This window comes from Gallus gallus, chromosome 21 (assembly GCF_016699485.2).
Source record: "Gallus gallus isolate bGalGal1 chromosome 21, bGalGal1.mat.broiler.GRCg7b, whole genome shotgun sequence".
In the NCBI taxonomy this organism is placed as follows: Eukaryota; Metazoa; Chordata; class Aves; order Galliformes; family Phasianidae; genus Gallus; species Gallus gallus.
The window spans coordinates 2,022,334-2,040,275 of record NC_052552.1 but is presented as its reverse complement, the minus strand read 5'-3'; the positions used below and the strand labels follow the sequence as shown (position 1 = coordinate 2,040,275).

Here is a 17,942-nt window from a genome sequence, read left to right as displayed (position 1 = left end):
TCTTTTTATTTTTTCTTGTTTCTTTTTTAAAAAAGAAACATGCAGACTGAAAGAGGAAAAAAAACAGTTGAGCAACAGAACAAAGGAAAGCACCACTGGCCAGTTGATAAAAAGCATCATCTCAGGCTGTCCAGAATCCCCAGATAAGGCTCACTGAAGAGAGTTTAGTCTGAACAAATTGCTGCTCTTTGAGTGACGGTCTGGTTAAGGAGACACTGCATGAGACAGAGCACAATAGCAACTAACTCTCTCCCTGCTCTCCCACCCCTGCAGACAGCACCGAGGTGGAGTGCAGCCCAAGCTCTGAATCCACAGATCAGAGGAAGCTCATGGAGGAGCTGCAGAACCGCTACCGGCAGATGGAAGAGCGCATCACCTGCCCTATTTGCATCGATGACCAAATCAAACTGGTCTTCCAGTGTGGACATGGCTCTTGCCCAGACTGCAGCACAGCCCTTACTGTGTGCCCCATCTGCCGGCAGGCTATCCGGGAGAGGATTCAGATCTTTGTCTAAGGATACGCTTGCTTCCCTTCCCGTTCCCACCTCCTTTACATCCTTTTTGTTTGCATTTTAGATGAAAAGTGCTGCTCAGTCTGGCTACCTGCAAAGCCATTGTGAAAGAGGGGGGAAACAAATGTGACTTGGGTGAAGGTGGAGGGGAGGGAGTGTCCTCCACTTGCAGCATCATAAGGGTGAGCAGCGGTGCTGGAGGGCAGGCAGCCACCTCACCTTGTGCTGCCCGTCCATTGGAAAGACACAAAGTAAAGAATGCTGAACTGTCTACTGAAGGCAGAAGAGACTTGCAGACCAGAGGCAATAGACTTCCACATGCAGATGTTTGCAGAGGCACCCTGCTCCAGTGACTGCATCGTGTCTAGTGCCCTGCAGCGTCAGATTTGCAGCCTTGTGTTGCTCTGAAGGCGATGCTGTAGAAGGATATCCCTTATACCTCGGCAGGCAAAGCATATGCTTGCACTTTGTGCAAGGAGATACCAGAGGAGATCAGTCGTGGCCATCAGTCCTCCTTGATGCCTGTCAGTGGTAGGGAGGTAATGTCCTAAGACAGCATGCTCTCTGAACTAGTACTTAAAGGCTCAACGAGATTTGGACTGACAGACAAATCTGGATGTGATGAGATCCTAGAGACAGAGTGTGTGTGCCTTAGAGATAAAGTAGTGAACACTGATTGGAGAAAATATGTTGTTACAACAAAAACTTCTCTAAGTGACACTCTTCCATATTTTATTTTTTGCACAACTGTGTGTTCAGAGACTCCTGAGCTTTCTATCCATAATGCCAAAGGCAGGTGTTAAATGCTCCAATCGAAGTGTAAAGAAAATAGAGTAATAATTAAGAAATGAGAAGGATTTCATTTTCGTTTCTTTGTTTTGCAGCAGAACTTAATAAAATAAAATTATATTTTCCTGAGCATTAAAATGAATGTACAAACAGTAGCTGAAATATGGACCTGGCTGTACTGTGTTTTCCAACTGTCTGACTGAAGAAGTATTATCTGGTGAATCTGTCCTGTAAAGTAACTGTTGGCAGAAGTGGCAACCCGTAGGGCTAGCGTGCCATGCGTGTGTGTATGTATACATATGTGTTTGCGTGTGTGGTGTATATCTTTAATGACACAATTATACACAAGTGATACTGTTTGTTATACCTTGCAAGCACTATTTAAGAAAAAAAAACAACCAACCAACAATACTGTGTTCCTCTGCTATCTTTTTTCATTAGCAAAGAGATGGCAAATATTTGAATGAATGAATGAGATCTTTGTGCAATATATGGTAGCTACAGATGTGTCTGTTACTTCATCACGATCCCTTGGTGATGTGAGAAAGCTTTGTGTCACTGTCTCTGATTCTTATACATGCTCTTTCTCCAAATGCTCATTTGAAGGTGTCATCGTTCAGGGTGCTTTTGACATAGAGCTACAAAAATGGATTGGATTTAACCCCAAGTTGGGCTATGTTTAACACCCACGTAAGCTGAATTTCACAATCAGCTTTGGTGAAATTCTGGTAAAAATCAGAGTTACAGCTGCTCACTGACTTCTTTCCTGGAAGTTCATGTTGGAGCAACTTCCTCGAGATTAAACAAAACCCAAAGCTTTTGCCCTGCTGTGACGGGGCATCGAGGAAAGAGGAGTGTGCAAAGGCTGTTTTTTGCAAGTATGAGACTGAACCATCATTGTAACATAAGAGCTTTACTGCTGTTTGCTACAGATGAATAATTTTCCAGAATGTGTATTGCACACCACGTGCCAAGTATTTTCTGAAATACAGTTCTTTTATAAGCCTCGACTCCACGTCCAAATGTGATTTACTGAAGGTGAAACCAACTGATGCTTTATCATGTCTGTTCCATGTATATGTGTGTTCTGGCACTTCAGGAGAAGGGCTCAGAGATGGACACTGTTCAGTGTTTGTTGTGTTATTCTCATCTATTACACCTCAATATGTCAGTTTATTCAGGAAAAAGCAGCAGGGAGCACTTCCTTGGCGTTTGTTTTTGTTACTTCTTTGGAAACCTGATGAAGAGGCTTCAGTGATCATCGAGTCCAACTGCTGGGCTGCTCTGTTAACACCAAAAGTTGGAGCTCATTATTAAGGGCATTGTCAGAATGCCTCTGGAACACTGGGATATCAACCAGCTCACCAGGAATCCTGTACCACTGTTTGACCACTCTCAGGATAACAGAGCTTCTCCTAACGTGCAGTCTGAGCCTCCCCTGGCCCAGCTCTGTAGGAAGACTGCAGATTCCTGCTTCTAAGTTGCACAGCTGTTGCAGTAAATTGAGTCATTTTTTGAGTCTCTCTATTGCTAAATGAGAGTTTTGCAAAACACGCTTTGCCTGCTGGAAGAATACAGAAATTAACTGTAAACATAGCTTTGAGGTTAGGATTATATTCTGTCACTTTTCTGTTTCTGCTGTGATTGCTTTTGGTGCCTGAGGAGCAAAAGTTGAGCTGTTAAGCACCATTCTGACCCTTTCATCTCTCTAGTGAGAAGAAGAGAATCGCTGCAGTGCAACAGAGAAGAAATAAGATAGGCAGCAGACCTGCAGCAGCAAGAGAAGCAGAAGGCAAACAGGTGCCTGCATGTTCTAGGTATGTGTTTTGGCAGGCTGTGTCCCCAGGGCAGGTTCAGCTCTGTGGGAGGCTGAGGTTCTGGAGAGGAGGAGAGGGTTCTGCTGCTTTGTCTCTCCTTGTAAGCCTGGCTGTGTGTAGGGCCAGGATCAAAGTGACGTGGGCCCAGCTGAGTGCCAAGCTGGGAGAAATGATTACTGGATGCATTGCTAATTTGTGTAATCTGTACCATAATCCTGGTCTGTAGAGTAGTTCCTCTGCTTCAGCACAGGCTTAAATATGAAGCATGAGAAGAGAGATCTGTAGTAGGCAAGAAAGGAGCCAAGAATCTAGACTGATTATGAAAGAAGAGGGAAAGGGGCAAGATGGGAGAAGGCACTGCTGCCTTTTAGCCTCTTGCTACCAGATGGTGCTGTTACCTGTCACAGGACAGCAGTGGGTTGAAGAGAGGTGTGGAGATGGCACAGCAATAGGAAAATGCTCTTTAAAAAGCTAAAAGGCAAATACAGCTGTTTGCTATTCAGTGCGGATAGAGAATAACTTTGAGTGATGTTTCTTACTAATTGGTGTCTCACAAATAAGACTGAAAGGTCTTTGTGAAATCAGATGTGGAGCTCCACGTTTTCCATGCATCTTCTGCCACCACCCAAAATGCAGCTCTGTATCTTGCAGCAGTGCTGGTTTTGAAAGGGAAAGATCTTGCTGAGCCTTTCTGGTATAAAACTTTAAACACGGGGCAGCAGCTGAGACAGGTTAATGCTAAAACTAATGGGCTTTATGTAATCCTCCTAACTGAAATGTCAGCTCACATTTCTCAACTGACCTACAAAAGCAGGAGATTTTTTTTCTTTCCATTGAATGGGCTCTTCTGGTTGCAATTTTTCTGCAGTATTTAGGGTCGGTGTGAATGCTTCTCACCACACTGAAACTGCTAACAGTACTCCTAGGGTTACTTGAATCCACTGCAGCATTTGCTGACCAGTTCTGAGAGCTCTGGTTGTGAAAATGACTGTCCCAAATTGGCAAAATGTTCTCTCACTTTGGGCAATAGGGTAAAACTGTATGCTATAACCCAATATTTTTGACTGCTTTAGAGCAAGGTGTAATGAACTGACTCCCAAGGTTTTCCATCACTGTGCTGTATCAGACTGTGCAGGGTATCTTTTTGCTTTGACTCGGACCCTTAGTGTGGACCCTTTGTAGAAAATGTCTTCTGGTTTATGCAGTCTTGGCCATCATCTTCAAATGGACAGTTTATTTTTTGCCCTGGTCAGCCTCTAAATGAAGATGCTCTTTCTCAGTCAGTCTCCTATTATTGAGGAATTTATTCGCTTCCTTTAGAATACAAAGGAGTTGATGTGCTTCTCTCCCTGTTTATTCCGTTTTAGCAAAGCCTCAGGAAACACTTCATAACAAATTTGACCACTTTTCCTTTCTTAGTTTTTTATGCATGCTGTCACTTAATTTTTTCCTGGCAGGTAGTGTGCTAATCCAGCTGGGAGACTGGTATTTGAGTTGGCAGCTGGTCTCATGAGCAGGCTTTTCATGCAGTTGGATTTTCATGGAAAATTGGTTTTGTAAACCTGCCATTATTCTGGGCAAAGTCAGGACACAAGCTTGCAGGGAGCATAAGCCCTCTACCCATTCTTACGCCTTCTAAAATCTGGAGGTTTCACCCCATTTATCATCACTGCTGTGATACAACCAAGTTGAACTGTATTTGCAGCATTTCCTTATGCATGAGTTTAGTGTGTTCTGAGTTAACACAAACAGCCACTGGGGATAGCTTCCATCTGAGCAGACAAAAGATTTATTCAGTGCAACTGGGTGACTTGGCTAAAACCGGAGCAAACTCATTGTGCAGCCAGTGCTAGGGGACTCTTCCCATTTCATCAAGTATTTTAAAATCACCTTCTTTTTGCAGTTAAAGAAAGATATATGTACCCTTGCCATCCCTGAAATGAATTGCCCTGGGGTTATCCTGTCAAGCAGAACAATGAGGTTTGCAATTGCTGCAGAAAAGAGCAGGCTGATATCCCTCAGAGGCTCCTTGCTCTATCTGGGGTGGGCGTTAGGATGCCATGGAGGTGCTCTGCACTGAGTAAAGAATTCCACACCCCTCCCCGGGAGCTTCACAGAATGGAAAACTCACGGCATGGTCAAAAGGTTCCTTCTCTGGAAACATCATTAATATCTGCAGCATTATGTGAAGCACTGCATCTGTGCCTGGAAGACTGAATTCCCAGGCCTGTCTAGATAAGGAAAATTCCTTGCAGTAGAGCAAGGTTATCTCTTTGGTCTTCAGCGTTCATTAGGCCTCCCTTTGCAAAGTCTTCCTTTATCCATGACATATCGTTGCTGGTTTTCTTTCTGGTACAGATGCTCTTTCCTCCTACTAAAGTCAAAGCCAAACTCAGTTCTGGGGATTTGTTGCTGATTGGTTTTCTCAAGGCTGTTTGTTTTTAATTTACTTTTCCAATATGGTTTTCAGTCTTTGAATGGCATTTTCACCCCAAGTCCAGGATTTCATAGTATGTCTAGAGCTTTTTCTTCTGTTCCCTTCCCTGCACTGCTTCTGTACCGCAGTGCAGAAGTATCTCTTTCAGACAGAGTTTCTAAAGCACATCCTTTGGAAGCATGGCCAAAACTCCACATTTTACACAGCATGAGACTGTGGGAGTAGAGGGAGGGAGCGAGCTTGTCTAAAGGCAGAGTCATGAAAATAACCCATCACTCCTTTGATTTTCTTCCCACTAGTCTGTTCTGTTCCCATGTTTTGAGGAAGATGGGTCCATCTACAAATGGATACAACTGATGAACGTAGCCTACCAAAGGACAACAAGAGAAATACCCCCACAGCCCAGGGAAGTAATTCTTATTCCTTTATGGACACATGCTATTACCTGTACATCAAGAAGAGATTCTCCTTCAGTTCATTCTTGAAGTTCTAATCACTACCTGGCCAGGCCTGAGATGCTGAGCTCCTAACTGGGGTCAAGACCACATCTCTTTGGTAACACGGGGTCAGGCCAGCACAGGCACTCCTGTGAGCTGCAGCTTCAGATCGACACATGAGCAAAGTATTCCATTTCCTTTGCCAGCTGGAGCAAGCCCTTGTTTTCAGCTCTTTTGCTATTCAGCAGACCACAGATTTTTCTAGGAATATCAGCTGATTGCAAGGGGCTGCACGATAGAAGGAAGGTGAATAACTGGGAACTAACAGGGCATTCTCATTCTCCTCCCTGGGGAGTGCTGCTTCCTGGTACAGCAGATACAGCCCTTTCTAGCGTGTGACCTACTGAAAAAGTACAACTTCTAACTGCTATTCCCACAGGAACCACGCAGGAATTTCTTTTTCCGAGTTGTGAGATGAAGGGATAAATATTTAAGTTCTTTTTTTAAAAAAAAAAAAAACGAGAGCTATATGAGGATTTGCTAATTCTTTTCACATGGGCCACCGAGGAGCCAATATGTGGTAAATCACATTCAGCTGTGTGCATTCTCCCCTCCCCTGCCTGTGGCCTGGGTTTGGACCGCTGCCCTGGAGATGAAACAGTGCAGCTCTCGGTCCAAGTCACCAGACGTGGTAAGGTCCTTCTTTCTGTCTTCCCCACCCCTGTGTAGGAGCTCTGTTTAGGATGGGGGAAGCTGGTGGGAGCAGTTTGTTCCAATGCTGAATAATACGCACTATCGCAGCAATTAAGATCGAAAAGAGTAAACTGAGACTGCGGTGCCTTAACAAGGGAAGCGTGGTGTGTTGTGCAAATGATCTGCTCCTTTATGTTCCCCGGGGTCCCTAGCTGATTGCTGTGGGTTTTGTTCCCTTCCGACAGCCATTTAGAAACAACTTTTTCGTGTGACATTTATTGCATGCAGAGATCTCGAGATAGTCATCCCTGATTGCATAGAAAATCCCTGCTCTCTAAAAATGATATCTAGGTCCTTGTCAATGCTTCTGACAGCATGAAGATAAACCAAAGCCAGTTCTGTCCCTTGCCTTCCTCTCTTGTTCCCCATTACACCATATGGATTTCCTCAAACTGTAATGTGTTCCACTGCATTTAGACACTGTGCAGAAAGTAAAGCCAGGAATGTTTTTTCTGACCAAATATAGTCAGGCTGACAGTTCTTGCCTGTAGTCCAAACCAAATATCCACACTTGAGGACCTGGGACTAGCAAAATTCGGGAGAACTCTGAAGTCACAACAGTGCTTTTCCGCTCTTGAATAAAAGCAGTCGTTTCAGGGGTCAGGCTGCCTGATAAATCACAGAGAATATTTTCAGCTATTGGAAGAGCCAGAGGTAAGGCTTCAGTTTGGACTGCCCTTTGCATGGAGCAGCAGTGGCTCCTAGGAAGCTTCTGAGAGAGGCTTCAGAAATGGGATTCTCAAGAATGTACTTCTGTTAAAGTTCTAGATCCTAACTTTTGGGGAAGATCTGAACTGAGACATCTACCTTATAAAAAAATTCTTATAAAAAAATTTCCTTTACAGTGACACAAAGGAAATTCTTAGGTCCCTCAGGGTATGTAGTTGTGTGAGTTCTCAGCCTGGGTTTTAATCCCCAGGTGTGCCAGTCATCTTCAGAAGCAGTAAGGCACTAACTGGGTGCTTGGGAGACCTGGCTTCAGGTTCCAGCTCTGCAAGATTCCTTCCCTGAACTCAGGGAAGTCTTTCCTACACGGTGCTGTGGTCTTAACCCATAACTCACTACCTGCTGTGCTGTAGCTGAGGACCCCCAAACCAGTGTGATTCTGAATCATTTCTCTGTCTCAGCATCATAACCCCCCGTTAGGTAGCTCCCAAGTACATAAGGAATTTGCAGGAGTCAACTGCCCAGTTCCATGGATGAGGGAGTTGATGGTCGCTTTTATCTGAGTTTGTAAACTCCCTGACCAAAATTTCCCTACTGCAGAAAGCATGCCTGCTCCTGCACAGCATCTCATTTTTCATTCTGCTCCTGAGGACAGCCTCTGACAAATGACAGCTCCTCTACCATGAAGCATCCCTGATCAGGCATTCCACGGGCGTGATGCTGGCTTCTGGATTCCTTTCTCTGCCCCCCTCCCCCAATTTTTTCATTACATAAAGCTGACAACTGCAGATTTGTCCTCTGTTGATTATACAGTCGGTTAAAGAGGAGAGTTCATGGCCATCCCAGCTTGTTTCACTTTGCTGCTTTTCCTCTGCCAGCCCAACTTTCAGCTGCAGTAATCTGATACGGTTTGGCAGAGGCCGAGAGAATCTTTGGCACATTGGAAAGCAGCTTAATGTAAAGTCTGCTTTCTTTTTTTTTTCTTCCCCTTCTTTTTTTTTTCTTTTCTTTTCTTTTTTTTTTTTTTTTTTGAGAGAGAGAGCTTTTTGAAACCAGTGGTTCTGCACAGCTTTGGCAGTGATTGCAGGACTCCTCAGAAATGCTCCAGATGCATCTGTGAGCAAAAGGATTACCAATGCATTCTGCGAAGGGAATGTCTGAGTATCTGTCTCATCTCCTCTAAAAAGTGTTAAAGAACGACATGGATCAAATAGAACAACTTTCTGCTGACAGAAAGAAGAGCTTCCTTTCAGAGGACAATAAAAAGAGCAATGGCTATAGAACCGTTGTGGGATTCCTATGCATATTCCCCGTAGTGGCTTTGCTGGCTATTGCAGGAGATCCAGCTGGAGTTGCAGTTCAGGAAAGTCAGGTAGGGAAAGGATCTGATTCTCAGGACAGCTGGGGAGGGGAGTGGGGATATCAAATGTGTGTGCATGTGTTCTTTTTAGAAGAGTGATAAATTCAGGAAGCAATCTAACCAATATGTAAGTAACTGTTAAGGCAACCAGATATGTTTATGTATATTTGAGTCGCTTTTTGCAAGGGATCCTAAGAGGTACTGATGCATCTAAGTAAAACTGGATGTGCACACAGCTTGCAGACAACCAAGCTCCATCAGAGCTATAGTTATCCTGAGTACCTCTGCTTTCCTAGCTTGCTGTGATGTGGCATACGTAGATTCTGCTTTCTGTGGCAGCTGAGATTCAGAGGAACTCCATATGCTGGGCTCATGGTGTAAGATGTAAACTGGGAGTTAATGCTGGACTTACAGTAACTGTTAGATGACAGTAAGTGTTCTTCAAGGTCTATTTGTTAATAAGATATACTGGGACAGACTGGAATTCAGGTGGAACTGGGACACTCAGAAGCTGATCGTAATGTTCACCTTATCTTCATTTTAGCTTTCAATTTTATAAAAAGAAAAAATATTCTTTTAAGTGCTTTTACCCCTTCCTCCTGTTTGTGTTTACGGTGATCCTGGCAAGTAGCATCCCTCACTTGTATCACATATTCAGGGCTCTTAAGTTGGTTCTAAGTCATAGAGTTACGTTACTGTTTAGTTTTGGAGGGGAACTGCATCAGAGAGAGAATTACATTTATTACAAGTCAGTGAATTAAATTAATGGAGGCCTGATTGCACGTGGTGAATAATGCAGAAGAGGGATGCGGACTGTATCTGCCTGTGTGTGTTGGTGCTGTTGCAATTGTACAGCTCAGACGTGAGCAGAGGAGACTGGTTTCCTGTTGGAGTCTCCTGCTGGGATACGGTCCCTCAGCTCTTTACCAGTCAGGACTGCAGTCATGGAGCACTTTGAGCAGCATCTGGCAGCTGTTGCTTCTTCTCTTTGCCATTGGTTTGCCATAGGCCAGGGATATGCTATTTTGCCTCTCAAAGCTTCAGCTGTTCCATGTGTGAAATGAAGACAATTTGCCTTCTGTAGAATGTGCTGTGAGGCTGAGCTAACTCAGACCGGTGTTGCTTTTGTAACGTTGCCACTGTACATCCTGCTTCGTGGTTGCCATGGTGCCTCTGGAGTAAAGATGAGCCAGAGATGGTCAGTGTTTTATTGCTGAAAAGGGGAAGGAGAACAGGTAAACTTCCAGAGGTCCTCATTGGGTCCCGTTCTTTTACCTCTGCTACTCAGGACTAACAGACTGGTATAGTTTGAGTCAGGCATGTCACCAAATGTGATGGCTTAAAACACACTCCAGGGTTTCCAGAGCTCCAGTTTACTTTGAAGGCATTTCAGATTCACAGTCCAGCTCTATAAAGTGCTCTCAGCACAAAGAGTTGCCTGTTTGACGCATTTATTCAGTATTTCATTTCTTCTGTGGTTGGGCTGGAGAGCAATAGCAAAGTGAAAAGGAAATGAGAGCTTTTCAGGAAGAGCTACAGCTCTGACCGTGGCCAGAAGCTGCTGAGGCCTCATTTCTGCTCTGCCTGTGCTGCACTCCAAGAGGAGAGGAGTGGCAGCAGTGCCCCATTCTGGAGTTATGCAACAGCTCCAGGGAACCCATGGACTGATCTCTGATCCAGCACTCAGGAACTCCTCACAGTACTGCCCCTCATTTGCTCTGTCGTGATGTTGTTCAGCACACCCAGAGCAGGCATGCTTTGCAAAGCCTTCTGTCCTGGACATCTCTGACGGAGTACTGGTTGTGCTCCCCAGCCTCCAAATGCCCCAGATCGGTGGTTTGACTGTTATTGTTTAGTCCTGCAGTCTCTCCCACCGTTTTCAACCTTTTTTTTCTTTCTTTTAAGGAAGATACCACATCACCTGGTCTCCGTGAAGTGAGTGCCTCTGCTTTGCACAGCCCAGTCTTCCCACCTCGGCCTCCAGCACGGAGAAAGCGATACACCATCACACCTGGCCACTTGAAATGGGACCACTTCAACCTGACCTACAAGTATGGACTTGCATTGACTTTTTCTGTTTTGCTGCGGGCATGGATATCAATCATGATACTGCTAATCCTTTTGGCAGTGACTGGATAGCTCCTAAAACCACTCTGAAGTGGTCGATTGTCTGATAAAGCCTAGAGAGCATTCAGATGATGTCTGGGGCAGGAACAGCATTTCCCTGATGTTATTCTGTGTTATTACAGAATCCTGTCCTTCCCAAGAAACCTCATAAACGCCAGGGACACGCGCAAGGGACTAGCAGCTGCATTCCGAATGTGGAGTGAGGTTTCACCATTCAGCTTCAGAGAAGTGCCACGCCACGTACCTAGTGACCTGAAAATAGGTGAGGCTGCACGGCCTGCTGCACTGAAGGACTGCTGTGTGTGCTAGCTGGCTCCCTTCTGCTGGGTGGCTCAAGTCCTCCTCTTCCTTCTGCCCTCCCCCATCACTACAGAGTAGTTACCTCCTGAATTTCTCAAGCCTAGAAATATGTTAGTGCTGAGGTCTTATCTGCTCAGTCTCAAACCCAGATGTAAATTCTTCCTGGTATTTATGGCCTGTGTGCAATAATTATTTCTTGTGCAGATGGCCACAACATTGAAATAACGAGCAGATTTTCCATTGTTTCGCAATTTGCTCTTCAGTCTGCTACTTTCAAGCACATGATGTGCCGTCAGGGGCCTGTCCTGCGGCCACTTGTGAGCTCCAGGTGGCCCCATTCCAGTGGCTGCAGTGTGTGCTGTGAAGTTATTGTGATGCTAGCAGGACAGCAAGCAGCTGCAACTCTGTGGCTCTCCGCTTATTTGTGTTTAAAACTGAGTGATTACATTCTGGGGTTATCATCTCGCTGTCCAACAATTATGTTCTGAGGTTATCATCTCACTGTCCAACTTCACTCAAAAAACACCCCAAAGTTTCCTTGTGATGTTGCAAAAAGCGCTCAGTGTTCCTTTCTGAAAAGTAGATTCGTTTGTGTCCATTGAAGACAGCTCTGAGGGTCTTTGCAGAGCTGACTCCAGTTTGCATCACACCCCTTGTTCCATACAATTGCTTTGCACTGATTTTTCCTGTCATGTATGTAAGTTGGAAAACATGTGGGATACAGCAAGAGATGTGTTAGTAAACCACAAGTTTACAGATGTCTGTCCTGGAGGGGCTTACCCTGCTAGATAGACTAAATCTGCTTCCTTTTTTGCAGGCTTCTACTCTATCAATCACACAGACTGTCTGGAGTCTCTCATTCACCACTGCTTTGATGGAACAACAGGGGAACTTGCCCATGCCTTCTTCCCACCCAACGGGGAAATCCATTTTGATGACCACGAGTACTGGATATTAGGAAATACTCGGTTCAGCTGGAAGAAAGGTAAGACATGTCTCCGGGAGAACATTAATAATGCCAGCAGGATTTATATCTTAGTCCCAAGTGCCAGTTCTACCACTGATTCCTTCTCATGGCGGCGTAACTCCATTCTTTTACATGGAGATAGTTGTGCAGCTGATTTGCATACAGTTCAGCCACCTCTGCGGCAATAGCAGGCTGACTATTACTACTTGTTAATGACTGCTTCTCTTCCCAAAGCTGAACTAGCTCAGCTATTGGCTTAAAGAAACTTGGAAACAAAGCAGAATGAATGTATTGTTCTTCCAAGTCACGTCAGTGAGGTTCAGCAGAAGTCTGTAAGAGCCAAGAAAAATCCACCAAGGACTGCTGTTTAATGTACTGATAAATTAAGCACGTATGCAAGCCACCCCCTTCAGATGCTTTCTTCCCATAAGCAGTTGGATTTAACACAGGAATTGCACGCTATTCCAGTGGTCTACAGTTATGCAAGATATCAGGGTAAGTGTCAGTAACAGCTCCTCTTGTGAGTCATCCTTCAGTTAAAATCCATCTCTGCTGGAAGCAGGCTTTGGGGTACTGCTGAGAAACGTCAGTTCAACCCTGTAAGCAAAAGTCAATTGGAGGCTTTTTCAGACTGGAGCATTCTAGCTAGCAATCTCACTCCCCATCGTTTCCAGTTACAGCTCAGGGCTGTGGGAACAAAGCAGCAGAAAGCTGCCCAGAGTGGCTGGGGGAACTTGCTCCATATTTCAATCATTGGTCTATCAGAGCACTCTTCTGAGTCTGGCAAGAGCTCTTGCTTGAAATTAGAAGCACGAATAAATAATTTCTTGGCTGTTTACACCCAAACAGCTACAGGGCTGGCAACCTTTGATAAGACCACACCTTCCAAGTGCTAAAATTCTTCTGGCTTTACACTGAGATTAGCAAACGTACTTCACCACAGTTAGCTTTTTTCCATTCTTCTTCCAGGTGTTTGGCTTACAGATCTGGTACACGTAGCAGCTCACGAAATAGGACATGCCTTAGGACTCATGCACTCCCAAAACCCAAATGCTCTCATGCACATCAATGCTACTTTGACTGGGAAAAAGACCATCTCTCAAGATGAAGTCTGGGGAATTCACAGACTTTACGGTAAGGAAATGAGGGCTCTGCTCTGGGCTCCTCTTTACAAGGGACGTTTGCCTGAAGTGCCAGTCAGATCCTGTGGAGCTCTTCGTTAGGTGCTCAGCATTTGGTGAGACAAGAGTTTGAAGCCAGTGAGCTGTACTCAGGAGGAATCTTATTTCTTTTTATGCAGGATATAAAGGTGTTCCTGCATGGAAGTAGTGCAGTATCTAGCTCCCTGTTCTTCTAGTAATGGCATCCTGTTCTATTACACTCCAAATCTTAGGTTCCTTCTCGTCTCCACACTACCATCTATGTTGAACAATGTGATTCGGGTGAAACGTCAGTATGTTTCTCAGAGGACTGTGTCTCCTTCTGTTTCAGGATGCAAGGACAGATTGTTCATGTGCCCGCTGTGGGCCCGAAAAGGTTTCTGCGAGAAACGTAAGAAGTTGATGAAAAAGCACTGTCCATTCGCCTGTGACTTCTGCTACGGTACCCAACTTTTCTTCTGGGATGTTGGTGGGTTTTGCAAAAGGGAGGAGGTAAAGCTAAGCAGCCTTTGCTGCAGGGATAGGCAGGATCTTAACTCTACACTGGAGATCAGAGGCTGCAAGTGACTGGCTGCACCCAGTTTTAAGGGGAAGTGTAGCACAGACATCCTCCTATACATCTCAGCCAAATCAAAGGCCTGGCAGTACAGTACCTCATGCAGCCATGGGACAAGAACTAGCCAAATGAAATCTCAGGCACAGCTGGACTTGAGCTGCTCCGCAGAAGAGGAGGGATAAAGTATGTTTATCACCTTACCTAGACTCTCAGTTTTATGAATTCAGGTAAGGGACTGATGCATGATCACCTCATATTACTACAGCTGAGGAATTAAGCTTCAGATAAATGCCTACTGTCCTGACGAAGATGCACCATAAAACTAATACTTCCCTTTCCAGAAGAGAGGTATTTTTTAGACCAGATTAACACAAAAATGCAGGCAAGTAGCTACAAATACATGTATTGCAAGAGACTGTTCATAAACTGAACTTCCTCTATTCCTCCATGCAGATGAAGTGTGTTCATATGCAAATATAACAGCGTTAAATGTGCATCCCAGAACTGCTCAATTAGAGTCATTTTTTAATAAATAACCTTAAGATTCCTTAGACTATAACAAAATTCTGTGAAAGTGTTTTGGGATGACTCAAACTTGATAATGAGATATGCTAACTATTGCACTTTCTTTCTTTTTCTGGTGGATAGAATTCCCATTTCCAACAGTTCCTCCTACTCTGCCACCTCCAAGGACAAAAACCAAGACCGTTTCTGAAGGCAGGAATGTCACCTTCCGCTGTGGACAGAAGATCATCCATAAAAAAGGCAAAGTTTAGTAAGTGCTCTGTCATTTATTCCAGTCTTTTAGAACACTTTGCAGCATAAATACCCCAAAGAAGAAAGAATAAGGAACTATGGCAAAACAAAGTACATAAGAGTGCAGTTCAGCTTTTGGAACATGTGGCTGTCTTTGATTTGGCACTCTTGAGTAGAAGGAGGAGTGGCAGACAAACTGTGGGAAGGGAATGTGCAAATACTGTTTATAACACTGTGAAGCATTTATCTCAGAAGCAGATCTATCAGATGGAAGCTCAGCAGGAAAAAGATAAAATCCAATACGCATATATGGCATAAGGATAATTCTTACCTCCATGTCAAAGTCCCTGGGCCGTATTCTGCAAAAAACCAACTGTCTTAAATTTACCCATTCAATTCATGGTTAATTCTTAATAATGAGCACGTTACTTCTAGATGTATCTAAACTTGAGAGAATAAGTCCAAGTCCTGCGGTTAGTTTAGACTCAGGAGCCAAATTCTTAAGTTTTCAGTAAGATTCAGGATAATACACCACGTTACAACTGCCACCATCCATGTGAAATCAACAAGAATAAGGTAAAATTATACTGTGTAAGTCCATCTGTGCTGCAGTGTGCCTACCTCAAGCACAGCTTGACAGCAGAGAGGACAATACACACGCTGCATGTACTGAATATTTTATAGTTTAATTTCTATTATTTTTCTTATGACAGCTGGTATAAAGATAAGGAGCTTCTGGAATACTCATATCCAGGTTACTTATCCTTAAATGAGGATCACATGAGCATCATTGCAAATGCAATTAATGAAGGAACTTACACTTGTATAGTAAAGAAAAAAGAAAGAATCTTGACCACTTATTCCTGGAGGATCAGACTGAGACATTAACAAGGGCTCTGGCATGAGAACAACTCTATTTCAAATTCACAATCTGTCTTTAGCATTTTGTATTTAAACTCCAGTAGTGCAAATGAACTTCTAAATCAGCTGCTTCCGTACCTTGAGCAAGAGAGACTCTGGGACTTCGTTACTGGAAATAAGAACTTTTCTAAACCAGTTTTAAAGGTAAAGAATTCATCAAGCATGTGATGTACAGAGAATTAAAAAAGAGATTGAAAAAAAATCAAGTGTAAGAGTTTGCAGTTCAGCTGGATCAGTGGACTGCTGAAAAATGAGAACATAACCCTTCAGCAAACAAATGGATGAACAGACTGATGGCACATCTATGTTGCAATGGAGTCAGAGGTATTGTGGAAAGAGAATGACCAGTAAATGCGCTGTAAGTGCTTTTTTATCTTTTTTATATCATGACATGTAGGTCTATAAGAACGTTAAAAAAAGAACTACTTTTTCTTTTAGTGGGCAGAAGGAAGATGTAGGGTCACAACAAACCCAAATTACTCCATTTCACACTATGACATGCTCAGTTAAGCTGTGCACAGAATATCTCCCTTCCACCCCCCAATTACTTTCCTGTGGTGTCTATTCATTATTTGTGTAATCTTAGCCCAGCATACTATCTACCTCCATCTGCAGCTCCTCATAACTCATCCTTTTGGTGTCTGATCAATAAGTTTCTTGACCCTTCCAACAGAGGTAAGGTCATTTCCATCATCACACCCAGTCACTAACAGGTGAGGTGGATGCACCACATCCAAAAGAGAAATAGCATTTGTTTTCTAGGCAAAGCCCAGTGCACGCAAACATCTATCAGCTGGGAATTCATTTGTGCAGTTACAAACCCTGACAGTTATTGTATTTAATGAGTACCTGAAAGAAAGATCCTTATCCAGTATTAAGGCAGCCTACATCATTCTCTGCTTAGGTTCGTCCACTTTTAGTTGCTGTCTTAATCTCTTCAAACATGTTTCTTCCTACCTTAAGCATCTCATGTATTGCAGAATAGGTCAGCATTCTAGGAAGAGCTCTGTACCAGGACAGCAAAAGCATAAGGGAAAAGTAAGAAACTAATAAGAACAGTTTGGTACAATTGCAGTGACAGTAATTTTACTGGCAGACATCTAGCATGAACTCAGCACATCTCCATTTAACAGAGCAGTGCAACACCACATGGATCCGAGCATCTTAAAGCAGCTCTGTTTTTGGGATTTGGAAAAAGAAACAAGAACAATGAGCTGATCAGCACAGCCTTCAACAGCTATCACAAGGTGAAGTCAACACTTCGGCTGCAAGGGCAGATCCAAAGTCTTTCATTTCACAACTTAACAGTTTTGTAAATACATCATTTATGATTACTGAGTTTTGTACAATTTCTCCAAATCCCATTTACCTCCATTGATCTCGTAGCACTCTCCACCTGCCCTGTGCTTCTGGCAGGCAGTGTCTGTGCTGGAGTTCAACAGATAAGGACCCGCTTTGCCACAAGAATGTCCTGCAAGTCACCTTCCAAAACTGGCAGCTGACCTCAAGGCCAGTGGAAAAAGAAACCAAGGAAAAAAGTCACAATTTAAGACACCAGGCCATGAGACAGCTCTGCAATGCATCCAGTGTTCCATTGACACAAATGGCATGGCCTGGCACTCTGCTGTGCACATCTGTTCTGGCTGCAATTTCAAGGCTAACCCAACAAAATCTTCAAGGAACTCAGGAAAAAAAAAGAAAAGAGAGGAATTTCTGTACAGAAGCCAACCAAAAAACTTAAGCTCTCTCCATCTCCTGCCCAGGACCACTGCATGACAGCTTCCATGTGCTGAGAATTAGATTTGCTGGTATGGAAAACAGCTCACAGATTTGGTGATGCCCTCAAGGTAAGCAACAAAACTCACTTTCTCTTGGAATACACTTTGATTTTATAAAAATAAAGATCGCAGTAAGCCAACAACAAAATAAATACCTAACCTACAACAGCGCTGTGATTGCACCGCACACTTATGCACTGGAACCTCCGTGTTTTTCTAAAAGATTTATCTTTGCAGATTTTCCATGGTTGAAATCAGTTATTTAAGACGACACAATTTCAAAGTAATTGAATTTTATAGCTCTGTTCCTGGTGAAACAGTCCTGAAAATGTTTTATCTTTACTTGCCTTTTGCATAACTTATTGTTTGATTAAAAGCCAATAACTCCTCTCAGAGTCAGAAGTCCAGATTTGTTAGCCCATGTTGGAACAAATGCTTTCCAACTGGGTATGATGCACCTGCTCAAGTAAATATCAATCATTAGTATTTCAACATTTTTGTCCCCTTTCACTTCTCACACACTTTAGTACAAATAAATAAGCTTCTGCTCTTCACCCCTACCCAAACTTTGCTAAAACCATGCGTACTACAGTTAGTAAACTAGCA

At 43.6% G+C, this 17,942-nt stretch overlaps 2 protein-coding genes across 8 annotated transcripts in view; both read left to right on the top strand.

Moving 5' to 3' along the window:
• The window catches only part of MIB2 (mindbomb E3 ubiquitin protein ligase 2), a 34,070-nt gene extending 31,759 nt beyond the window's left edge, over window positions 1-2,311 (top strand). The window contains exon 20 of one of the 2 annotated variants that reach the window (NM_001006301.2): window positions 274-2,311. In NM_001006301.2, the coding sequence (NP_001006301.2) occupies window positions 274-515 (242 nt within the window). In that variant the 3' untranslated portion in view covers window positions 516-2,311. The remainder of the gene's footprint in view (window positions 1-273) is intronic. The other variant, XM_046903134.1, reaches the window with a different exon arrangement.
• On the top strand, window positions 625-17,729 carry MMP23A. Of its 6 annotated transcripts, XR_006931969.1 has the most exons (11): window positions 625-2,905; window positions 3,014-3,118; window positions 5,855-6,683; window positions 10,677-10,822; window positions 11,021-11,160; window positions 12,016-12,183; window positions 13,135-13,299; window positions 13,657-13,767; window positions 14,530-14,656; window positions 15,351-15,916; window positions 16,692-17,729. XR_006931969.1 is itself a non-coding variant. In XM_025142634.3 (10 exons), the coding sequence occupies exons 3-10, from the start codon at window positions 6,645-6,647 to the stop codon at window positions 15,523-15,525; spliced, it is 1,071 nt and encodes a 356-aa protein (XP_024998402.2). In that variant the 5' UTR covers window positions 625-2,905; window positions 3,014-3,118; window positions 5,855-6,644; the 3' UTR covers window positions 15,526-17,729. The 6 variants fall into 6 exon arrangements, 3 of the variants coding, with proteins under 3 accessions (XP_024998402.2, XP_004947455.2, XP_417569.2); XM_025142634.3 differs by having other exon boundaries at window positions 15,351-17,729; XR_006931968.1 differs by lacking the exons at window positions 625-2,905; window positions 3,014-3,118; window positions 5,855-6,683 and adding an exon at window positions 8,485-8,783 and having other exon boundaries at window positions 10,681-10,822.
• Window positions 17,730-17,942: the final 213 nt, after the last annotated feature.